Raw genomic sequence first — 22,667 nt, 5'->3', positions numbered from 1 at the left:
GGACTGTTTCCTGCTGGGCAGCCCCAACATCAAACATTTCCTTAAGCAATTTGCACATCTTAAAAATAAAATCCTTTATTGATAATACGAATGTTTAACATGTCTAATGCCATCAGCTATAAAAATGATTAAAGAGTTCAGCTTGGTACATTTGGCTTTACAAATTTACAAGTGTTAATGAACTAATACTAGTGTTATATGTTTTGCACTTCATTATACTCCATTAGCCAGTGACAAACTCTGCAACAATGTCTGCTTAGGACACATGAGTTAGAGAAGAATATTTAGTTGCTTCCACACAGAATCTACATCAACAGTTAAATACTAACTCTAAAAGTCTTGCTGAATTAGTTGGATCCATTTTAATCCCTTGTGCTTAGTTTCTTTCAGAAGTTAGTCTACTAGCAAAAATACATTCTTTTGCATACCCCCTGCCCACATTATATTTTAGAAGAAACAGTACTCAGTGCATTTGCTATTAGACTTCATCATAGTATCTCTCTCTCTAGAGCTATCAATAAAGAAAGGGGATAATACCAGTCAGATTAATGTAAAAGCAAAGAAACTCATTAAAGCAGTGTATACAAAAGCCTCACTTTTCAATCAAAAGGGATACATGGGCGAAAATGCATCTGCCCATCCATTTTTACATTTATTCTCAGCAAGAGGAAAAAAATCTGCTGTGGAGACTTAGTTAAAAAAGTAATAAATGTGCTTCCAAAAGAGTCGCTGCCCACTTAGCTCTGGCTGCCTCTGTTCCCCTGCTGCCAGCACACAGACTGCTCCACAGGATTAGGAAAAACAGCCCATAATACCACTACCCAACAGGCTACTAAAAGGTCTCTGCAAACCTCTAAACCCCTGCCATGGCTGTGTGGGGTCAGTCCAACAGCCACCTCAGAGCAGCACAGAGCTCCAATGACCTACGGAATGAGGCTCAAAGCCCAAAGGAACCTCTGCCATGGACAGTTCTGCATCTTCCCATGGCACAGGGATGGATGTGGTTTCCCCACAACAAAGGGATTTTGTCTAATGAAAACAGTGAAAATTGACAGAGGAGAATGTGTCTGTGGCAGTGGAAGCTGTGCTCTGTGCAAACGCGACTCTGCTGCCGAGGGAAGTGCTAAACGCTGGATGACACCGAGCAGCAAGTCCAGTTTCTAAATTTAGGATCAGCTCACATCCAACACCCGAGATCATTAACTCAGGGTCGTGCTCTCAGCCTCTGCCACTGATCTGTGGTGCTTGTCCTGCATTTCTCAACGCAGTGACTCAAAAACCCACTGTGCTGTGCCCGCTGGTTTTCTTGCAGCAAACGTTTCTGCTCAGGAACCAGCTGCTTCTCTTGGGTCCAAATGCTTCTTCACACACATGATCTGCCTCAAACTTAGGCAATTCCTCACTGAGGAATTTTTTTAAATCTCAGTGAATTGCCATGTTTTCTTCCTATGAGGCAGAAGATCAAAAAAAAAAAAGTATTTCCCTTGTACACTGTGTGTATGTGTGTGACATACTTACACAGACCTACATATTCAATTCCACAGCAGCAATGATTTGGTTCCGTATTTGCAGCCAAGGAAAGCTAGCCATAGCTAGTGGGTAAAATCCAGGTCAGACTTAACTGACACAGAGGAGGAACAAAATTATTGCTTTTGTTTGCAGTCGAAGATCCCATGTTACTGTTGCAAAAAAACTGTATTGTATGGACAAGCTATTTTTTCAAGTAACAGTGAGATCTCTGTAAAGAAACAGAAAGAGATCCTTTTCTCAGAAGTTCTACACACAACAGTAGAATGCTTGAAGAGCTTGAAAATTCCAGGTGATACACCAGAAACCAGAGTTTAGCCATTTAAAGCACACAGGCATCTTGTCAGGAAAGCAGAAAGAACTATATGGACAAGGAATACTGACAGAGAAGTAATCTGGATGATATCACAACTAAATTTTACCCCAAGAAACTCATGTGTGCTTCCTCAAAGAGCTGGGAGCTATGTCCTGAAGGACACAGCCTGGCTGGCTGCACCAGTCTGGTGGTCACCTTGCAAAATTTGATGCACATTTGCTAACTTATCTTAGCAAATGGAGAGAATTAGAAGGAAAACCAGTGTTGGTTTCAACATTCAGGACTCAGAAGAATTTGTTTTTGCAGCTAGATGTTCCCCTCCTCACCTTTTCCCAAGAATCACATTCATATTGCAAGCTTAGTTCAGGCACTTTTATAAAATGTTCATCTGGAGTAAAAAGTCTGCAAAAATTATTTCTGCATACTTTAAAAGTAGCATTTCAGTCCCACTAAGGTTGATAGGTCCCACCACATGATTATGGTTCCCACCACATGATTATGGTTGTCATCTCTAATGATTTGACTGCTGCCAGGAGACATTTGGAGGCTACTGTATAGCTGTAGTTAAGGTTTCTTCATAAAGAAAAATATTTTCCTACCTATTAAAAAGAAAAAAAAAATATACTAAACACTTTATACAGACAGAATCTGCTACTATGGAAATAAATAACATGGAGTGGAGAAACAGTGTCTTAGCTCCAGGGTAAGCTAAGCTGTGGAATGTCACATTCCCATTTTCTGGATACTAGCTGCTGCTTGGCAGGAGGATCTCCAGGTCTTTGCCATTTGACATGACAGTGCTGTTAGAGCAGCTACTCGCCACGTCCATGGGGGCACCCAGGGAGGAGGCCTGGGAAGAGGTTTTGGTTAGTGGAGCAGGGGCAGCAGGTGACTGAGCGAGGCCGGGTTTCTTTGGAGGAATGGGTGGAGGGTTCCCTCTTTCTGCTCTAGGAATGGTTGGTGACTTAATTCCAGGAGACAATGGGCTTAGCGGACTGGAAACCTTGACAGGGCTTGGAGAGTGACCAGGCTCGGTTTTGGGGCTGACAGCGTTTGCCAGGTTTCGATAGTCCGTGCCAAAAGGGGAGCTGTTAGGGGAGACAGGCTTGATGGGGCCCTGCTGGCTGGTGAACCTGGACAGCACCTGAGTGACCGTGTTGCGGGCCAGCTGCTTGGCAGTGGAGTTGTCTGCCAGGGTGGGAGACAAATCCCGGGAGGGTGGGCTCTGCAGGCCACTTGACTGATGGTCCTGCTCTGCTTGAGACTGGAACTTGTGCCGAGCCGCGTGGAAACGCTGGTTGATGCCCACTTGGTAGGAGGACTGGTAGCCAGGGCTGCTGGCAGAGGCTCCCACTAAGCGTTTAGTCAGCACTGGTGAGGAGCAGGGAGAAGGGGTCAGAGAGGAGGCAGCTGTGCTGCTGGGAGACAGGGACACACCAGCAGAAGGGAGCTGGGACATCAGATGCACTGGTGACTCCATTCTCACAGGAGAACTTCCATTCTCCACCGCATTTTCTGAGGCTGCAGCAGATCTCTCCCTTTGAACTTGGCTCTCTGCAGCATTTGTCTGCAGTAGCTCCCCACCCGTCTGCCCGTCTGTGTCACAATGCCCATTGGATTTTGCATAGGAATGAACAGGTGTAGAGGGGCTGGCAAACATTGTGTGAACAACTTTGCTGGTGCCGGCAGGGTTTGCTCGCTCCGCCTGCAGACACTCGGTCTGGCAGGACACAGACTTCACTGGGGGACTGTCAGTCGTGACCCCCCTGGATGTCACCGAGGGGCTGGGCTGCACAGGCTCGGAGGGACTGTGCTCCTGGCAAGAAGCTTCCAGCTCTTTCAGGGCTTTCTTCAGGCATTCCACCTCTTCTTTGAGTGCTTTTGTACGGTTTTCTTCTCTGTTCAGCTTAGCTTTCAGCTGTTCTCTTTCAATGTCAAACTCTGAGAGCTGCTTTTCTACTTGTGCTTCCATCTGCAAACCCCGCTTCCTCTTGGCTGCCAGCTCCTCTTCCAGTTTACTCACCTTACTCTTCTCCTTTTCCAGTTTCAAGCTCAGTTCTGCTGTCTTCTGGCCCTCTTCAGCTGCTTTGGCAGTGGCTTTCTTGCACTCCACAACAAGCATGGAAGACAGTTGCTTGTGGCGTGCCCTTTCCTCCTCCAACTGGCTTGACAGCTTCTTCTGTTCTTTTTCAAACTTTTTCACTTGGGATTTTTCAAACTCCACCTGGAAGTTAAGAACAAAACAGACTGTAAGGGTACCATAAAACCTCCTGAAAGTGAATGCAGAGCAACACCCCACAGGGAACAGGTTTACTGTGTATCTTGGAGAAATTACACAGTAAAAGATGACAATGGCTAAGAAAGAGGTTATTGCCCCAGAAATCTGCAAGACAGTCTGGAATGACTCAGCTTGCACATAGTAACAATTATTACTTACTAGCAGTTTTATCCTGTATGAAATTCAATTGACCTTTAGTGAGATATACACCCAGTCTGTCATGCACTGACTGAACAAGCAAAGCTTCCTTCCACCTCATTTACTACTTTGTCAGTTTGCCTTTTAAAGGTATTTAGACTTTAAAATGCTGATGTGTTATATATGTTTAATAAAGGCTACAGTGCTTGAGTAACAGAAAACAGTGGCTTAAATATTTATTACTGTCTCTGAACAACACTCCCAGGAGATCTTCCACGACTTACTCTGAATTTTGAGTACCGCAGAGCGCTATCAATTGTAAGTGCAGCCCTGTTCTTCAGAACTCATCAGATTTTGGGCTGAAGTAAGATTTCAAAGCATTTGATTGCCTATTAATACCTTTTAGCACTGCTCAGCTACCAAAACACACTGAGAAATTTCAGGTTGTTTTTCATATCAAGATGATAAAAGCTAGGAGTGCCTTACAGAGGGAGGTTCCTGCTACTCTTTCATCACATCCTTGCCGAGTTCACCGCCCAGGAGCCTGGGGTTTCAGTGGGCTGGGTCATGGCCAGCCCGAGTGGTACCTGCTGGGTGAGCCGCTCCCGCTCCTTCTCCAGCATGTAGGTGACATCGTCCCCCTCTGCCGTGTCCTGGGCGTGCCGCTGTCTCTCCTCCTCCAGGTCCAGGATCACCTGCCCAACAAACATCAGCTACTTCAATGTCCAGGTGCCCTCACAGGCAGGAAGAGATCAGTGCCTTTGTACACATCCAGAATGACACAGGAGAGCAGCCTCAGACACCCAAGTTCAACTCAAATCCTACAGAAAAGCAGCTTTTGGACAAGTTCAATGTATGTTATTATCTGGTCAAATTGAGTCAGTTTGTGAAAGACGTTAGGAAAACCTCACACTGGATCTGTGCTCATTTTACTATTAAATATCTAAATTGCTCACTTTTCCCCCAGACTGTGCAATATCCATGAGAAGTTCATGTTATGAATGGTGCCCTTACCCCAGGGGTTGGAAGGGATCTCTGGAGATCATCCAGTCCAACCCCCTTGCCAAGGCAGGGTCACCTGGAGCAGGTTGCATAGATCAGTCCAGGAGGCTTCTGTGTATCTGCAGGGAAGGAGAATCCACAACCCCTCCACAGCCTGTTCCAATGTTCTGTCACCCTCAAAGTAAGTCAGTTTTTCCTCATATTCAGCTGGAAATTCCTGTACTTCAGTTTGTGCCTCTTGTCCCTTGAAACTCAGAATTTCCTGGCAGGACCAGCAACACAAGGCCCAGCAGGAGCAGAGGTGCTGCGCCCAGGAGCCATGGCACACTAACAACAGGACAGTCCCTGCTGGGGCTCCAGCAGCAGCTCCTACACAGGCTTCTCCGGGATGTGAGGACTCCAGTGTAAAGTTTATATTAAAGAACATTAATTTGTTCTTCCACTTAAGAACAAGATGAGCTCTTGAAGTGAAACTGCTTCCCATAAGGACACAGTGAAGGAGCTCCTTCAGCTTTAACACTGAATTACATGAATAATTGAAATGCTATTAACTCAACAAAAAAGCCAGAATACAAACTTCCCAAGAGGCTCTGCTGTATCTCATCACCAAAACTAAGCTCTCCCAATACATGCTCACTATGAATTTAGCAGTTCCTCAGTCTTCCTGAAATTTAAGCTTCCAAATAATGCTTAAATATCATCAAGTATACAGGAAGCTTTTCACAGAAGTAGACAGGAAAAGGTGAAAAAATATCTGATTTTACTAGTATGATTTAGCTGGATATTTGGCTGAAAAGTGAAAAACAGCCTTGCTTACTTCTAGTGACTTCAAATTTTTTTGGAAGTACAGTCTGACACCTGACCAAGTACTTTATTGGTGTCAATATTCATTAAATGTGTGCCTGAAGAATAATATGTGCTTCATTAAAAAGGCCAAATGGCATGAAAAATACTTTTGGTTACTCCATACTTCCTTAGGGAAGCACAAGGAGGTGCTTTCACCTGGCACCAGCTTTTCAATAACCACAGAGAACAGGTCTCAGGCACGACAGTGATAGGTCTGCTGAGAATTCCATGTTCCAGAAACCCTTTCTTGAATTTTGGGAAGCAGTATACTTCCCAGCCGTAAGCTAGCTCCTTTTTGGTGCGTCCTAACAAAAACATCCTGTGTGTATTTCAAATTCTGGAATTATAACTAATCAGCTCATCAGCTGCATCACCTGGAGTGAGAAGTTTAAACAAAGGTGCGAAGTCCTTTCAGTTACCAAACCTCAGGGCATTTAAGTGTTTTTACTGAAGTTAACGTGTTATCAAAATGCAACTATTAACTCCTGCACATCTTAATTGAGGCAAAACCTACCTTTCTGTGTCTGCTTTCCGCAGCAGCTAGTTGGGATAACATTCTTTCCTGCATATTCTTGCAATGTTTCATCACCACTTTCAAAATAGATAAAGGATTGGAGCATACTGGTTGCTTTTCACCATGATTCCCCTCTTTCAGGGTCTCAAAATCTCTCTGCAAAGCCATCAGTGGATCACTGATGTTGTATTTCCCATAGCGTTCCTCAATGAACGTGTCCCTGTGCTGGGCCTGCAACACAAAAACAGATTTGCATTTTAATACACTTACACTGGCTAAAGAAGACAGGGCTTTACAGTTAATATTCCTTTTCCCCAGTTTTCCATTTAAGGAGACTTTAACACATATTCATATCCTGTTATCTGCTAGAAATAAAGGAAATAAAGAAAAATACTGCTTAAAAACACAGCATCTCCACAATATATTCAGTCTACAAACATCCTCATACCACAGCTACCTGCCATGGCCATGATTTACATTCCACAACTGTGTGAAAGGAAAGGAGGTGAGTACCAACTCTTGCTCAACAAAAGATTTAATCATTTATTGTCGCATCAGTGAAAGAAGCAGTTGTGTGGTTTCCTTGACTATGTCACCATCAAAGAATTTCATGTTGAGAAATTAAAGAGTTTCATTCTTGCAAGAGTCTATAAATCTGTGAATTGTTAATAAAATCAGTGATGTTCTCATCCAGACTAAACAGAGTTTAGTTTCTCAAGAAGCAAGACAGGAATGATGAGGTTTCTTTTGGTGCTTGTAAGAATTAAGCCAACTCACACGTACCAGGCTCTACATTTACAGCATTTAATCGCTGCACTCGATGAGCTCAGAGGTCTTTTCCAACCCCAATTATTCTATGAATCAGCCACTCCACCTGGAAATCTGTTTGTTAGGATACCAATAGGCTTATTCTATCCAGTGATGACTGTTCTAAAAACAAAATTTCATAAACAGACAGATATGAAAGTATTACCTGCATGTTTACCACCATGATAAGAAACCATATGAAACCAAATATTTATGCAACGAAAGACATAGGAGGAAAAACAGATCTAGATTGAAAAGAGCCCTCAGAGCTGTCTTGGCTCTAAGAAATATAATCATTGATTTCCAGTGAAATGGTTCTGGGCTGAATTCTGAGCATATGTGAAAACCTGTGACCGTGTTTCATTCCCCTGCGTGTTACTGACAGCACGACCCTGAGCCCAGCAGAGCTGATGCTCCTGCCAAGAAATAGCACCTGAACAGGAGACTTCAACTTGATTCCCCTTGATTCATATTGTCTTGTAAGGACTGGTTACCATGACAATTCATACCTTTTCTTTTCTACAGAGTATAAATCACTGGTCTGTTCTGCACTGGCATGTCCTCAGTGAGGACACAGAAAGATGTGGGTTTTTCCTCTGCACGAGACACCTGCACCACGGAAATGCCAGAGTGAGCCCCGGGACCTTTATCAAAGTGCATTTAATTTAGAAGGTATTTTAGCATGTGTGACCTACAGGAGAGTTCTAATCCTAAATGCACTTTTCCTGCCAGAGCACACACACAGCATGTCTTTTCCTTGAGCAACTGCCCCAAACAAATGCTGCCTGCACCTTCTCAGGTGTGCTTCACCCTTCTGCTCCCAGCTGGGCAGAGCACAAAAAGCAGATAACCCATTCTAAGTCAAGCACAGCAGCTTTTTGGAGCTGGTGGAAGGCTCTAAACATGAGTCCCACACAACCCCAACTCTGCTGATGCTGGGAATGGCATTCAGCTGAACAAAGCTCCCTGCTTTGAATGCAGAGCCAGCCCGTGCCAGCCTCGCTGTGCACTTCCCAGAAACCCTTTCAGGGAGCAGGAATGGCAAACTGTCACCCATTTCTTATGGGACTGCACAAGGACATCATTTAGATAGGAAAGACTGAGCCTGACTCAAATGAAAAGACAGCTCAGAAGCCAGAACTTCTTGGAATGGCTCTTTTCTGACGTCCCAGTATCAAAACCACAAATGCTTCCCTCGAGCACACAAGAGCAGGAGTCACAGAATCATGGAACACCCCCACACAGCAGCTGGTAGAGCTACACTGGAACAGTGAGAGTTAAACAATAAAACTTGGCTTTACTCAGAAAGCTGGTGGGATTTTCTGGTCCCACCTGCATTCTGAAATGTGGCCATGTGATTAACATGAAATAAACTAAAAAAAAAGATTTTTGCTCTTAAAAGGAAAAGTGTTTGCATTACCTTATAAGAGGCATACAAAACCCAACCCAAAATATCTTCCCCATGACCAAATTAGAGACATTCGTCCTATGATTCCAGTTTGGAGCTGGATTTTAACCCTCCAGCAAACACAGAGGAACAGCTCACACAGATACCCCTCCTTCTCTATCAGCAATATCCATCAGGAACTGTGGATACCTTTGATCAGAGCTTCAGATATTGTTCTAACTTTACACAACAATAAAAAGGAGAGGAAGGAAAAGATCAGCCCTGGAAATGCGAGAGCAGCCCTGGATAATGGGGCAGCCCTGGTTTAATGAATCACAGGAAAAACTACAGGGTTTTTTAAAATTTTTTAGGAACAGGGAATCTTCTGTTTTTCTGAAGCATTTATAAAAATGACTCAATGCAACCTCAATATAAGTGCGGAGGGAACTTCTAAGTGACTCAAGCATTAATAAGTCTGTAAATATGAACTGGGATCTCCATCCAGCTGGCCTAACTGCTTTGACAGATGAGCTTCAGCCCAACTCATGCCAGTGCTGGCCATTCTGCACAGAAACATGGGAGAGACCCTTCAGAAGGGCACCAGTGCTTCAACTGTGTAAACAAACCTTGCCTTTACTGCTGGGCAAGTTCTTCCTAATAAAAGCTCCAAAACAGGAGATTAAGGTGATTTTTGCAATACTGAAGGTGTAACAAAAGCCATGTTTTCCTCTGCTCCTCACAGCACTGGGCTCTGAACTCTGTTGAATTTAGTGGGGTGGTTTATTTCCTGTTTGGGAAAGAACAAGAAGTTCTTCCTTGCTACTCTGAGCAATTAAGTATTCTCCTGAACCAGCATGACAAACAGATGAGACTATCATAACATCAAGAGCTTTCTCAAGTCCAGCTATTCTTCTTTAGTAGCCAGCAGAGCATAAACATTTAATTAAAGTTGTCTAGACTAGAAAAGGTCTTAACCAGGTCATCTTACACTGACCACATCAAGTTTGCAAAAACAAACCCAGTGCTTTGGCATTTGGGCCACTGTGCACTTGGAAACGCAAATAGGGATTTTCCAGCCCGTGACACCTCTGTGCTACAGCTCCTACAGAGCAGCCACCTGGGTCACCTAAATCATCGAGGCAGCTCTTGGAAAATTAACTCACAGTGCCATAATCTCAGAGGTTATTTTATACAGGTGTGGGAGTGTCACAGAGAGTGACTTCTGCCATGGCTTGTGCTCCTCCCCGAGACAACTCTGCAGCTCAACTTCTCTGTCACTGGAGGTCACGTACAAACATCTTCAACACTTCTGATTTTGTCCTGTCTGAACTGGATTCTACCTTAAATACAGTTGTTGTTCAACTTCCAGAACAGAAGGAACTTGATGATGGAAGAGAAACACTCTGTTAGTGAGCCCAGAGTGAAAAAAAATCAATCTGGATCTCAGATCCCAGCATAGAAAACGCAAATCCACAGGAAATAAGGCTTAAATAAAAAGGAAATAAGGTTACAAATGCAGTGTTAGCTTAGGAGTGGAAAATTTTGTTTGAACACCAGAGATGACATTTGTACCTCCAACATCAGCAATGGTGCTTTGAAAGAAGATGCAATTCTGTGCAATTAGATCTTCGAATTTAGTACCTCCACCTCTATCATCCCAAACATGCAGAACTGTGAATTTCCCACCAAAACATTTTCAAATTCCAGAGGCAACTAAATGGACTATTTAGCAATTTTCAAGACTATTAAACTGACCTCTCCCAACAGGAAAAGAACATAACATATGAGCTTGGGGTGCTTTTAAAAACAAGAAGGAACTATACATGGGAACTACCCTTAAAAATAAAATTCCAGAAGATTGGAAAAGTTAGGCATAAGTAGAGAGGGTTCCACATGAAGCTGGCTGGCTTTGAGCTCAAGTTTGGGAATTGCCCACTGCCAGTCTGTTTGGGAAGAGATAATTCTGATTTTATGGGGCAGAAGCAATATCTGACCCAACTGAAAAGATGTTTCCTGTGCAGGCAGGCAAAGCAAAGGCTTTGCTTTGTTAGGAAAAAGATACTGTTTCCTCTTGGGATTTCTAGGCTGTTTCGGGATGAATGTTTCCCATAACCTATTTCTCTATTTTTTAAAATAAAATATTTCCTTCTACTGAAACCTTGTTTATGCGACAATATTCTCTCTCTCTTCAGTAATCTTTACAACTTGTTTTACTGGAACGTCAAACGGGGAATTTCCAAGACTTATTTCAAGTGTTTTTTGGACATCAAGTAGAGCATTTCTCTTCCCTGTAATTTCAGAGTTCAGGTTTTAACCCTTGGTACAAGACAAACACACTCTTAATTAACTATAGCTACTGAGTTTGCAGTTCTCCAGTAATAATTTGCACAGAAATTCCTCCTTCATGTAGCAGAGAGTGGAATAAGCTTTAAATAGCTCCTTACTGCCTTGAACTTCCTTATTAGCTTCTCTCTCCAGAGACAGAAGTTGGGAATAAAGACAGGCTGAGGTCACAGCAACCACTGACAGAGAGAAGGGAAATGGGGGTGGGGACCACTTGCTTTGCCCAAAAATAAATGTCAAAATGCTGAAGTGGGATTTCCAGTGTTGCATTAGCTCCAGCTCTGCAGCAATGCCAGGCACAGAGCCACCAAGTAAATTGCTCAAACGCAGCATCTGTCTTAATTGCCATCATTATATCAAGTGAGCAGACCTGACAAACGAGAGCTACCCATATTACCCAAGTAAGACCTGCTCTCAGCTTTGAAAAATAGAAGTTTTCTTAGGAAATGTCAAGCAGCACAAAACTGCAACTTCTTTCCCTGGGAACTTCTGGTGAAAGGCGGGCTGTGCCTGGCTCCCAGCACCCTGGGATGGTGGTCCTGGGACTGCACAGTGCTCAAGAACGGCACTCTGGTCACCCCTAAACCGGGGAACCCAGCGACACCCAGACAGCTGGAATTCAGAGCAGGAGCCCTTCCAGCATGGAAGTCATTCCCACCTCTCTGCTCCTGGCTCAGCACACACCTGGGTGCTGTGAAGGTGAGGAGAGTCAGCTTTTGAAAGACACTGGCAAACGGTGCTGCTTCAAGCAAGAAATAAACAAAAAATTCCCCAAGGTTGCAAGAAAAGCTGTAAGGAATGCCTGCATTCCAGCAAGACAGCACCCATGGGAACACTGCTGCATGGAAGCTGCTTTGTAAGTGATGCATAAGCCCAGTTTGCCCCATCTGTGAAAGATTTAACAGCAGGAAGGTTTTGTATTACTGAACTTTTCTTTTTACTTAAACAAGAGGTGGACTTACATTTTTGAAACTGCACTGTAAACCTGATTTCTAAATCCACTAACAAACAGCACTTAGTTTTGCAATGCATTAATGTTGCTTTATAGTGAATCACTGAAGTCAGAAGCAAAGAGATGAATACCAGCTCCCAGTCATTAACACAAAATAGTTTCTATTCCAGTGTAAATTGCCTGAGGCCTTATTAACATAAAAGAATAAGTCAGAAAGCTGTTTCCTGTTTTCTAAAAGTAAACAGAACTTCAGTTCTAACGTATGGAAAACTCTCTTTAAAAGAACAGGGAGGAGGGAACAAAGTGGTCTAACACAGTGATAGAGATCCATTTAAATATTGAATTGTTTCCAGTCATGGTGTGCTATTTCCGAAGGCAAACCTGTGGTTCATGCAATCCTTCCTACACAGCAATAAGGACCGAGAGTCTAACTCTCAGGATTATGCAAGTCTCTGACAGCATCTGGGTTTTTTGGATGATATAAACATAATTATAACTACAGGAAAAGGAGCACAATAAGAAATGAGGCTTAAAATCTGTTCCAAGGAGAACATTGAGATTTATGTAGTGGACAGGAAGCTACTTTCAGGCAAAAAAAAAAAAAAAAAAAAAGCTTTTTTTTCCCAAAGAGTTTTTAAAACAGAGGAAGCAAACTGAAGCACTGGCAAAGAATATTTTGAATACAGTCAGTTTGTCAGACAGCAAAGGAAGAAAGGGTCAGTATTTGGGGAGAAGGGGTGAAAAGAGGGAGAAAAAAGAAGCAAGTTCAACAAGCAGTGTCTGGAACGCCTGGCTCAGCAGCTCGATTTTGACACGGAGAGGGAACGGGGCCAGTGCCAGCCAACAAGTGCCTAACACCGTGAGGCAGAAGAAAACTATTTTAAGCTTTGTCATCTGCACGCATGGATTCTCTCTGCTAAATGCCAGATGCTAAATGTTTGTCTCTAAGCATGCAGGAATATCAATTATTGCAGACTGTACTACCATTGGATTACGTGTTTACAAATTAAGGTACTCTTCCTCTGCAAGTGCTTGTCCTTTTCTATCATGTACCAAAGGATTTGACTCAACCAGAGCTCGGAAGCATTTAAATCTGAAGCAGAAGTAAAATTAGCCCATGAAGGGAAATGTGTTTTTGTTATGTGGGAAGCAAACAGGCAGACAAAATTCTGATTTCCAGCCACTGACATCTATGTGTTTAACATAACTGCTGGAGAAAATCACTGCTGTGGTTTAGGATTATGCAATCCCCTAAGAAAGTTCAGAGGATTGAACTCCACCCGCTCCCAACATATGTCCACATTTAACACAAAACTATTACTCTTCCAAGGAAATCCAGCTGCCGAGGCAGGTACTGTCCATAACACTTAGGGAACAGAGAGAGCTGTGAGACCCTGTCAGACAGTTCCTTCCTCTGTGTGTGGAACAACCAGCTTCCCCCAGCCCTGGATGTCCCAGCTCCTCTCAGTGTAAATTACTTAATTTGTCCAATATATGCAAGTCAAACTAAATGCTCTCAAATGTAAATCTTTAATTCAGCCTTAGAAGGTTTTTTTTCTTCAGGGCAGTACTTTCATGCATCAAAACGTGAGTAAACAGATTAGCAAGGTTTCCTTTAATTAGTCACACACAAAGTCTTCCAGCCAGTGAGGCATGGTAAAGCTGTTACCACAGTTACTATCAGCAAACAATGAGAAAAACAGTGTAAGGCCAGAATTTCTCTAGCTGGATATTCCAAATAAATGGACAAAGCAAAGCTGGAAGTTCTCTGCTGCTGAACCTTTGCCCAGCCACCAGATTAAGCAGTTACATGACTTTTCCTTCCATGTATCAAAAGGGCAACAGGGCTGCTGCCAGCAGGAAGCCAGGCTTGGGCTGCAGCATCGCAGAACAAGCTTTTGGACCTGAGGAGCAGCACAGCTGGAGACCTACAACATCTCATAGCGCTGCAGGCAGAGGCCACGTTCCAGGGGTGGCAAATTTTCCCTGAGATCACTCTCAGGAGGCAGCAAGAGCCAGCTTGGATCTGAAGCTTTCATTGCCCTTTCCCACCACCTCCAGCTTTCCTCACAATCTGAAACACTACAGCATATCCCTGAGAGAGGAAAGGGAAAATAGCACTAACCTTTGATTAGCTCAGTATTTTATACTCCATAATTATCAAGCATAGGTTACAATTTCGTTTAATTTCTTCTCAGTTATGAGTACTTGACAAATTATGTCAAAGGGTATTCTTACTGTATTAATCTCCTCACGCAAGAGGGAACTGCAAGTTAAATTTCAACAGGAAAGATAATTGCTTTACACCACTGGAAAGCAGGCAATAAAAAGTCTGTGGAATGGAGCTGCTACATTTCTTCCCATCAGTCTCTCTGTGCTCCATTATACACATTTTACACTGAAATACTGAAGTGAAGCTTGTTTTGGTAACACATTCTGACCACACACAATGAAAAAAAACCAGATCTCAGGACAGAGGAGAAAGTGTGTTTCAAAACAGAAACCAAATCTTCCACCTGACCAACAGTTTTGAGAAAGTAACAATATTCCTCCCAAATAAAAGGAATGTCTAAATGCAAAAGCAACTAACAACAAACATAAGTATCCTGACTGTTCTGGAGAAGGATATCCCTCCACTCCCCTAAGAGGTGTTTGAAATCAAGCTAGAGAAACTTCTGCTGGAAAAGCAAGCCCCTGCAGCTCTCAGGCCTGCAAGCTGCCATTCCTCTTTTGAAATAGCTGCAAGTTTTAAACAGTATGAGAAGTGACAGGTCAGCTTGAAAAAGCCTTCAATATTCAACCCTGACACAACTAATTTCTTCCAAAATTGACCCCTGCCATCATTTATACCACTGTTTTGTCCACAGTGTCAACCAGGCATCCTTCAAAGAGCAGCAGAATTACACACAGACAATGTATTTTAAAAATAATTTCCAGTCTCAATATTAACACAGCAAACTGTGCAGAGAGCACCACAGCCCGCACCACCCGATGCAGGTCAGCAGCAGCACAGAGCCCACACCACTTAGCCAGTTTTCCTGCACCATGAGCAGTTTTCCTCCACCTGCCAGAAGCGGCTCCAGCACCACCCCTGCCTTGTCCCATCACATGCCCTCACAGCACCCCGACCTCAGCTGCACTGACATCGATTGAAAATGGCTTTTTGAAGCAGTTTTAGCTGGCATCTGCCTCACTGGAAGGTTACACTAATGCTCGTGCCAGCAAAGGGGAAGAATAAGTAGCTGAGCACTCAGGGCTGCTGCTCTCAGCAGTGCCAGCTTATGGTGGCTTAGCCAACACAAAGCCATGGATGCTTTTTACTTAGTGTGACGTTACTGTCACTAAAAGTCTAATCTGTGATCCCTCTTGGCGAGGAGAGTTTCTGCTTTAAGCAGCCCTCCTTGCTAAGGGAGAAAAAAACCTACAAAGGAATTCTTATAGGCCTTTTACACAGCAGAAACACAAGGTTCTTTATCAGAAAGGATGAAAACACACGCGTAACACTGTATTTCAATACCAAAGTGCTTCTTGCAGCCAGCTTCCAATAATGAATTCCAAGACAAAAATTATATACGGCATTTATGATGTAATCCTGCTGATATTAAGATGGGATTCTGAACCAGTAATAAATCTTTACCTCTGAACTTCACCTTGGATACAAGCACTCTGCAGAACTTACAGTAGTACTGTTGTCATGTTTGTTTCTTATCCTGATACTTAAAACCTACCTTTAAAGCCTCTATGACAAGATCTCTTGCTTCTAATTCTCCCTCAAGAATGCTAAACAGCGTCAGTAGTTCTGGTTTGCTGAGTTTTTCCAGATTCATCCTGAAAACCTGAAAAATAATGAAACCTAGTTTAGTAGGTATTTCCTTGGACATTAAAATCAGTATTCAAAGCTATGACGTGTAATTTGCATTTAACTTCAGCTCCCACTTTTTTGGATTGCAAATTGCCCTGAGGGGGGATCATTTTCTTTGCAGCTTCCAAGAGCAGTTGCAGAAGATGCATTTGTCACCCTCTCCCAAGGGACACGAACACATGCACGCCCAGATGGTGACGGCAGAACGTGAAGGCTAACAGGACCGGACAACATTCACCAAGAAGTAGCCAAAGTTAACAGGAGAGGGGAAAACCACGGATATTTAAAAGTCATATTGATTACACATCTGCATCACACAGCTGCAAACATCACCGAGGAGCTGAGATGAACGCAGGCCAAGCCAGGCCACCCACAGGAACTCGACAGTGATGGGAATGTTGCAGTGCTGAGATACGCTTCCTGGGAATGCCATTATCCAGACTAACAGAACAGGCCCAAACCACTTTACAAAAATCAATGCCACAGAAAATACACACTTAATTACTATTCTTTCAAACTGTTTCAATATCACCATCAGTTATTAAATATAATTTTACTGCCTACATACGAGATTCATCATCTAAGCTGCACAGAAAGAAGCTTTATACTCCCTTGCATCTTTGCTGATATACTTAATACTGTCCAGTAATAACCCTTTTTATTACATTATTTTGTTAAAAATGGAAATAATTTCAGACTAAATCCTTGTCTCTGATGCAAATATACCCATTGATACAGTCCTGTGCTTTGTACCACCATCAAATACACTTTTCTGAGTCCAAGTCACGTCCATCTTTCACCATGCCTTGTGTCAAGCAGAAAATGCTACAGCGTGAGGAAGCTACTCAGAGATATCAAACTCCAGTGGCAAGCGATAAAGGGTTAAATTAGCCCTTTCTGGAGAAGTCTATCTAGCTAAAACATTCAAGTGAAGTCTAGTTTGTCTGAAGTCACTGCTCCTTTACAACTGATTTGCATAACTGTGCCTTGGAGAGTTACACACAAAAGCAAGTTCTGTCTTGTTTTCGCCAGAGCAGTTTTCCAGTCGCTGGGAACAGAAAATTCTGTAGTCTTCATACAGCAAGAGAAATCTCCTCTGTGCCCCTCTGCTAATCAGGGAAGTGTCTCATCACACACTCACATTCTTGCCTCACACAGCGCTCTACATGAAATTCCAGAAAGCAGCAACGTTTCTTACAGGCTCTCCTGGCTCACCCTCCCACTGGCATGGGCTGCTCAAGGAAACGCCAGTGGAAGTGACCACGACTGGCTGTTCCAAAACCAAATTGAACTGGACTACGCAGATCTGTCAGCGTCGCATTTCCGTTCCCTACTGCAGATCCATTCACGTATTCAAGAAGAAAATCCACGAGTGGAACGTTTGGGAAATCTGTTCATATTCGTCATCGTGTCAGCCTGATCAAGAAGCCCGATCAAGACTCGACACAAAGGCATAATTTAGGAAACTCACTGTATTAACTCCAATCACATTTCTGTGGGCCAGGGCAGTGCTGGTCACTCTTCAGCACTGATCATTTCTGATCAGCCAATGGACCTCGACAGAGAGATGTCCAGGGTGGGAGCCTGACCACCTCCCCCAGGTCCGGACATGGCTGGAGGGTTCTGTTGCCGTGGGGAGCCTGGCTAGCTGAGACCACGTGGAAGGAGTGTGACTTACAACTTGGTCATCTTAGAAAAATGGGAGGAGAAGGCAACAGAAACAGCAAAGAAATGCTAAAACATAAAGCAGCCACACAGAGTTAGAAAAGACAGAGCCTGGTGCTAGTCTTTGTTAATTACCATGTTTGTGTTGGTGCTTATGTCAAAGCTGCAACATTTCCCTGGGCAGCCTTTAGATGTGGAATATCCATATATCTCCTTAGGAGATGCATGGCTTGGTTTCAAAACCATCTCAGTCCTTGCTCAGACTAAATTTACAGGTTCTAAGACTGAATCAATACCGATGGGAAACACCTTTTATTGCCAGATACTCACCAAGCTACAGAAGTGTTGGGGTATGATAAACCAGACTGAAAAAGGAGAAGCTTCCTTGGAGATCTTAGAACAAAGTGTATCATATAATTCTGTTACCCCAGGACAGTAAGTGTTGAACATGACTGCGTCCATGCTTTTCCCTTAAAAAGAGATAACGTGGAAACGTGCAGCTGCACCTCCCCTTGAGCTACCAAACAGCTCAGTCTTATAGCAAGGACAGCTACCAGCTGCAGTTTGGTATTTCAAAGCTATTAGTCAGGGCAGCAATAATTTCTACTCTATATTCTAACCACTCCTATTGTGACTTGTGCTTCCCAGTGTTATAGCAATAAGCCATGCTATTCTTGCCATGCCTCTGTAGTCTTTAATGTGCTCAATAACATAAACAAACCCTGTCCTAAAATATACAGGTAAAAATACTTCAGAGAAATAAAGAGCAGGAGCCAGTTTGCACAGCAATCATTTATCTAACAACAAGAGGTAACATTAAAGGTACGTAAGTGGTACAGCCTCAGCTTCCTCATGTGCAACCTGCTGCTAGAGAAGATCTCTACCTGCTTTGTTTGCATCAGTTACCCCCCACTGCCGAGGGAACAGACTGGGAGCAGATACTACAAATAAAGTCACTGCTCTAAAAAAACACCAAAATGTACCTGTATTCTCCACTGATCTGAAGGGAACTTTCAGAACACACCAGGCAGATGTCTGTTATGCTGAATGGATTACAATCCCAAGCATTCCCTTTAAGGGCACTAGGGAGCTGAAAACTGGGGGGGGAAGAAAAGCCCTATTCATTTTATGTTATTATTTTACAGGAGCAAGAAGCATCTCTGGATCAAAGAGCCAATAAGCATGTATTTGAGCTCCTTTTCCCCTATCCAAACCTAAATCCAAACCCATTCCCAGCCCTCCAGGCTCCTGAGGTGACTTTTCCAACGCTGCTTTCAGGCTACACACCCCTGTGCCTTCCCTCATCCCACTTTTTAACAAAAGATCACACCAACTCTATTCAATTACCCAGTTCTCCCCCTTGCAAACAGCCCCGTTCTACCAAAGGGATCTGGACACTTCAGCTGGGGAACTTGATCCTCTACTTCCAAACCTTTAACCAGAAGACAGAGCTTCCCAGCATCAGAAACAAGATCTAGGGGAACATTACACCTTTACATCCAGGGAAATACACTGAGTGCACTCACACAGATCACAAACCACAGAGGCCTTGTTATTTAGTCTGATGATATAAATATTTTCCCTGAGTCTGAGATATACCACCATTTTTGGACAATAAGCCAGAGTTTAGAGCATAAACAAAGATAATTACTTTCTGCTTGCCTAAAGGTGAGCTTCCTTTCAGCTATGGACTGCTGGAGTCTCCTCAGCGGACCCATGCCCACCCCCCAAGGAGATAAAACTCTTCTAAGAAGGTTATTTCCCAGTATTTAACTGAAAATAACTATCAAGAGCAGTTTAAGTGTACGTACAACCACACCAGCCAACAAACCAGGGGGAGTTATCTTTGGCATGTGCCACTTGAGGAACAAAAGAGATAAGCTTGCTGCCCGTGGCAGCTCCTCCATGTCCTCAATCACGGCGCGATGATTATGAAACCATTCCAAGTTACATTTCACTGGTCTCACACACACACCGGCACGAACGCACTGAAAGAATGTTGCCAGCACAAGAGAACCTCACCCACCAACTTCAGCAAAGGTTGGAGTCGGGGGCAGGAACCAAAGAGCAGCTGAACGCGCAGCCCCGAGGCACTGGGAGGGCAGCTTGTCAAGGGGAAACTTCAAGATCCTCTGCGAGCCCTTGGCTCAAAACTCTTCTACTTTATAAAAAAAAACATCATGAAGAACAAAGCTCGTGTTCCTCCTTCCTCTGAAAGAGGGTATTTCCTAAACCTACACCAATGCAACAATGCCACAATGTCAATAATCCTGAATCAGCTTAGTTTTCTTTCCTGTGTTCCTGAAGAGGAACTGGTATTTTCCAGGAGCCAGCATGGGCAGTCGTATATATTCACATTCATGGGAGAACCTAAATGACCAGTTTGAGAAGTCCTGATAGACAAGTTCCCAAAACTGCTGCTGTGTGTATCGGGCAGTGTTTGAGCTGTTCCAATAATTACATTATGTTTATGTAATGAAAAAAAACTAAAATAGACTTAATAGTTGTGTACCCACAATGCTACCTGGCATTGCATCAGAACTGTGGGGAAATAGGTTAAAATGAGAAGTGTTTTTATCTCCTTCACCTCTGTATCTCAGCCCTAAAGGAGAAAGGACATCTACCCACAAAAAAAACTACCCTCACCCCATTCATTTTTGAAGTAATACTCAGAATGTAGCAAATTAGCAAAATTTTGAGCATGAATTTTTGTGTGGGTCCTTGAACAGCCCCTGTGCAGCAACCGGAGCTCCTCGAGAGAGAATTCAAACCATCGCTGGCTCCTCTGACCTTCAGCCCCCCCCGCCCGGGGAGCCGCGCCCCCTCCTGCCACACGATCGCTCGTGACCCCGGCACCGGGACGGGCGGACACCGCGGGTCACCCCGGGACACGGGGCTGCTGCAGCCGCCAGCGGCGCAGCCGGCGCTGCCCGGGGACCGGCACCGTCCAGGCGCCGGCATCGGGGAAGGGGTGGCAGGGGCCGGGCTCGGAGGCTCCCGCGCTGCACCGGCCCGGTACGACCGCGGCGGACAAAGAGAAACGCCGCACCGGAGCCCGCGGCCGCCGCTGCCCGGGGACCCCGGCCGCGAGGGAGGAAAGGGGGTGCGGTGCGGGGAGCAACAACCGGCTCCATCGCCCCTCGGTCCGCCGGGCCCGGCTGGACCGGGCAGCGACGCCCAACTCCCGGTAACGCCCCCCGGCCTCCGCGCCCCCCGATCTCCCCCGTTCCCCCCCGATACCATCCCCTACCCGCCGCCTGCGGCCGCCCTAGTCCCGACTGCGGCCGCCCCCGCCCGCAGCGGGGCTCGGCCCCGCCACCGCCCCTCTCAGCCGCCGCGGGCCGGGCCGCCCCACACCTGCCTCTGCCCACCCGCAGGGGCAGCGCCACGCCAGGACGGGCCGGAGCGCGCCGGGCCGGAGCGAGCCGTGAGCGGGACCCGCGCCCGCCCCACCGCACAGACCTGCCCTGCCCTGCCCCCCGCCGCCGCCGCCGCCGCCGCCGCCGCCGCCGCCGCCGCTCCCCATCGGCCGCCCCGCCCCCGCCCCGCCCCCGCCCCGCCCGCTGACCGACGGCGCGCCCGCCAATCAGCGCCGCCGCCGCCGCGGCCGCGGGCCAATCCGCCACGGGGGAGGCGGGGCGGCGGTGGGCACAGCCAATCAGGCGGTGCGGGGGGCGGGGCCGCCGGTGAAAATCCCTTTTGTTCGCGGCGGACCGAGAGGGCGGCCGTGATTGGTGCGTCACTTCCGGCGGGGGCGGGGCTGCGGGCACCGCCCGAGCCGGCGCTCCGGGCCCGCGCTTCTGCCCCGGGCGGGTCCCGGTCCCGGTCCCGGTCCCGGTCCCGATCCCGATCCCGATCCCGATCCGGATCCCAGGGCCGGGCCCGGGCCCAGCGGCAGGAAGGGCCGTGCGAACCCAGGACAGGGACAGGGGCCGTGCCTCCCACCGGCTCAGGCCGGCCTGAAGGCGGCTCGGGGCAGGTGAATCGCCGTGGTGGCCGTGGCGGAGCAGTGCCCTCAAACCCTCTCACGGTGCCTGTGGCAGAACAGTGCCCCTCGCAGGGGTTCTGAGCCCTGACCCCTCATGATTCCCGGACAGTCCCTCTCCCCTGACACCTCCAGGTCCTGCTCCCCTCGTGGCACCTGAACTTGGCCTCTGGAGACCGATGGTTTGCCCCAGGGTGTTTATAATATCTCTGTTTCCTTTGTGCAGCAGCCTTCTAACAGCGCTGCTTTGTAGCGTGAGTCACCTGGGCAGGCCCTCGGCGTGGGCACAGCCCTCACTGCCGGGCACAACTTCCCTCTGATGAGCTTTCGCAAGTGCCGAGCAGCTCTTCTGCGGGGAGGTGCTGTGGAAAAATCAGCATTTCGATTTGTTTACCTGCTGTCAGCTGAGGAAAGAGCCCTGATTACGCTGGAGACGGTGTCTGGAGGGAATGTCGCCCGTGGATGCCTCAGCCACGGGGTCACCGACACTGTTGAGGGCAGCAGGTTTTTTGCTGTCAGAGCTGCTTACCCAGCACTCTGCTAAGCCGGCGGGGCAGCAGGAATGGGAACGAACCCTTTCTGTGCAGAGCACGGCCAATCATTCCGCCTCTGAGCTTCCCACGAGATGTGCTCAGCATTGCTAACACGCTGATTCTAGAGAGCTGAAAAGTTTTTAATGGCTTTTCCCACTGTTGGGAGCTCCTTAAGCTGCACCAGAGGAGGTTTAGTTTTAACATTAGAAAGAGATTCTTCGCAGAAAAGGTGATTACCCATTGACATGGGCTGCCCGGGGAGGTGGTGGAGTTGCTGTCCCTGAAGGTGTTTAAGGAAAGACTGGACATGGCACTCAGTGCTCTGGTCTAGTTGACAGCGTTCGGTCACAGGTTGGACTCGATGATCTCAGAGGTCTTTTCCAGCCTGATTTTGTGATTCCGCGCGTGTGACTGCGGGGCAGTGCTGGGATCACACGGAGCTGCAGCACAGGGCCTGTGACACGTGGCATGAAACCAGCAGTGTCCAAATCCACTGCAAAAAGGTGTCACAT

General features: G+C 45.9%; 1 protein-coding gene across 5 annotated transcripts; it reads right to left on the bottom strand.

The window, feature by feature from the left end:
• Nucleotides 1-49: 49 nt before the first annotated feature.
• CTTNBP2NL (CTTNBP2 N-terminal like) lies at nucleotides 50-21,129 on the bottom strand. 5 transcript variants are annotated; one of them, XM_048328037.1, is made up of 5 exons: nucleotides 21,105-21,129; nucleotides 15,839-15,946; nucleotides 6,622-6,852; nucleotides 4,847-4,972; nucleotides 50-4,067 (listed from the first exon to the last, which is right to left on the bottom strand). In XM_048328037.1, exons 2-5 carry the CDS (start codon nucleotides 15,935-15,937, stop codon nucleotides 2,589-2,591), a joined length of 1,935 nt encoding a protein of 644 aa, XP_048183994.1. In that variant the 5' UTR covers nucleotides 15,938-15,946; nucleotides 21,105-21,129; the 3' UTR covers nucleotides 50-2,588. The 5 variants fall into 5 exon arrangements, with proteins under 5 accessions (XP_048183994.1, XP_048183995.1, XP_048183991.1 ...); XM_048328038.1 differs by lacking the exon at nucleotides 21,105-21,129 and adding an exon at nucleotides 21,100-21,104; XM_048328034.1 differs by lacking the exon at nucleotides 21,105-21,129 and adding an exon at nucleotides 20,995-21,076.
• Between the last annotated feature and the right edge of the window lie 1,538 nt (nucleotides 21,130-22,667).

This window comes from Corvus hawaiiensis, chromosome 24 (genome assembly GCF_020740725.1).
Source record: "Corvus hawaiiensis isolate bCorHaw1 chromosome 24, bCorHaw1.pri.cur, whole genome shotgun sequence".
Taxonomy (NCBI): domain Eukaryota; kingdom Metazoa; phylum Chordata; class Aves; order Passeriformes; family Corvidae; genus Corvus; species Corvus hawaiiensis.
The sequence above is the reverse complement of the archived record's forward strand: the minus strand, read 5'-3'. Positions and strand labels throughout refer to the sequence as shown.

Coding starts and splice junctions, on each gene's coding strand:
- CTTNBP2NL (XM_048328037.1), bottom strand. CDS start 15,937: ATGAATCTGGAAAAACTCAGCAAACCAGAACTACTGACGCTGTTTAGC. Junction 6,853..15,838: donor TTGTCATAGAGGCTTTAAAG/GTAGGTTTTAAG, acceptor TTTGTGTTGCAG/GCCCAGCACAGGGACACGTT. Junction 4,973..6,621: donor CGGAAAGCAGACACAGAAAG/GTAGGTTTTGCC, acceptor ACATTGAAGTAG/CTGATGTTTGTTGGGCAGGT.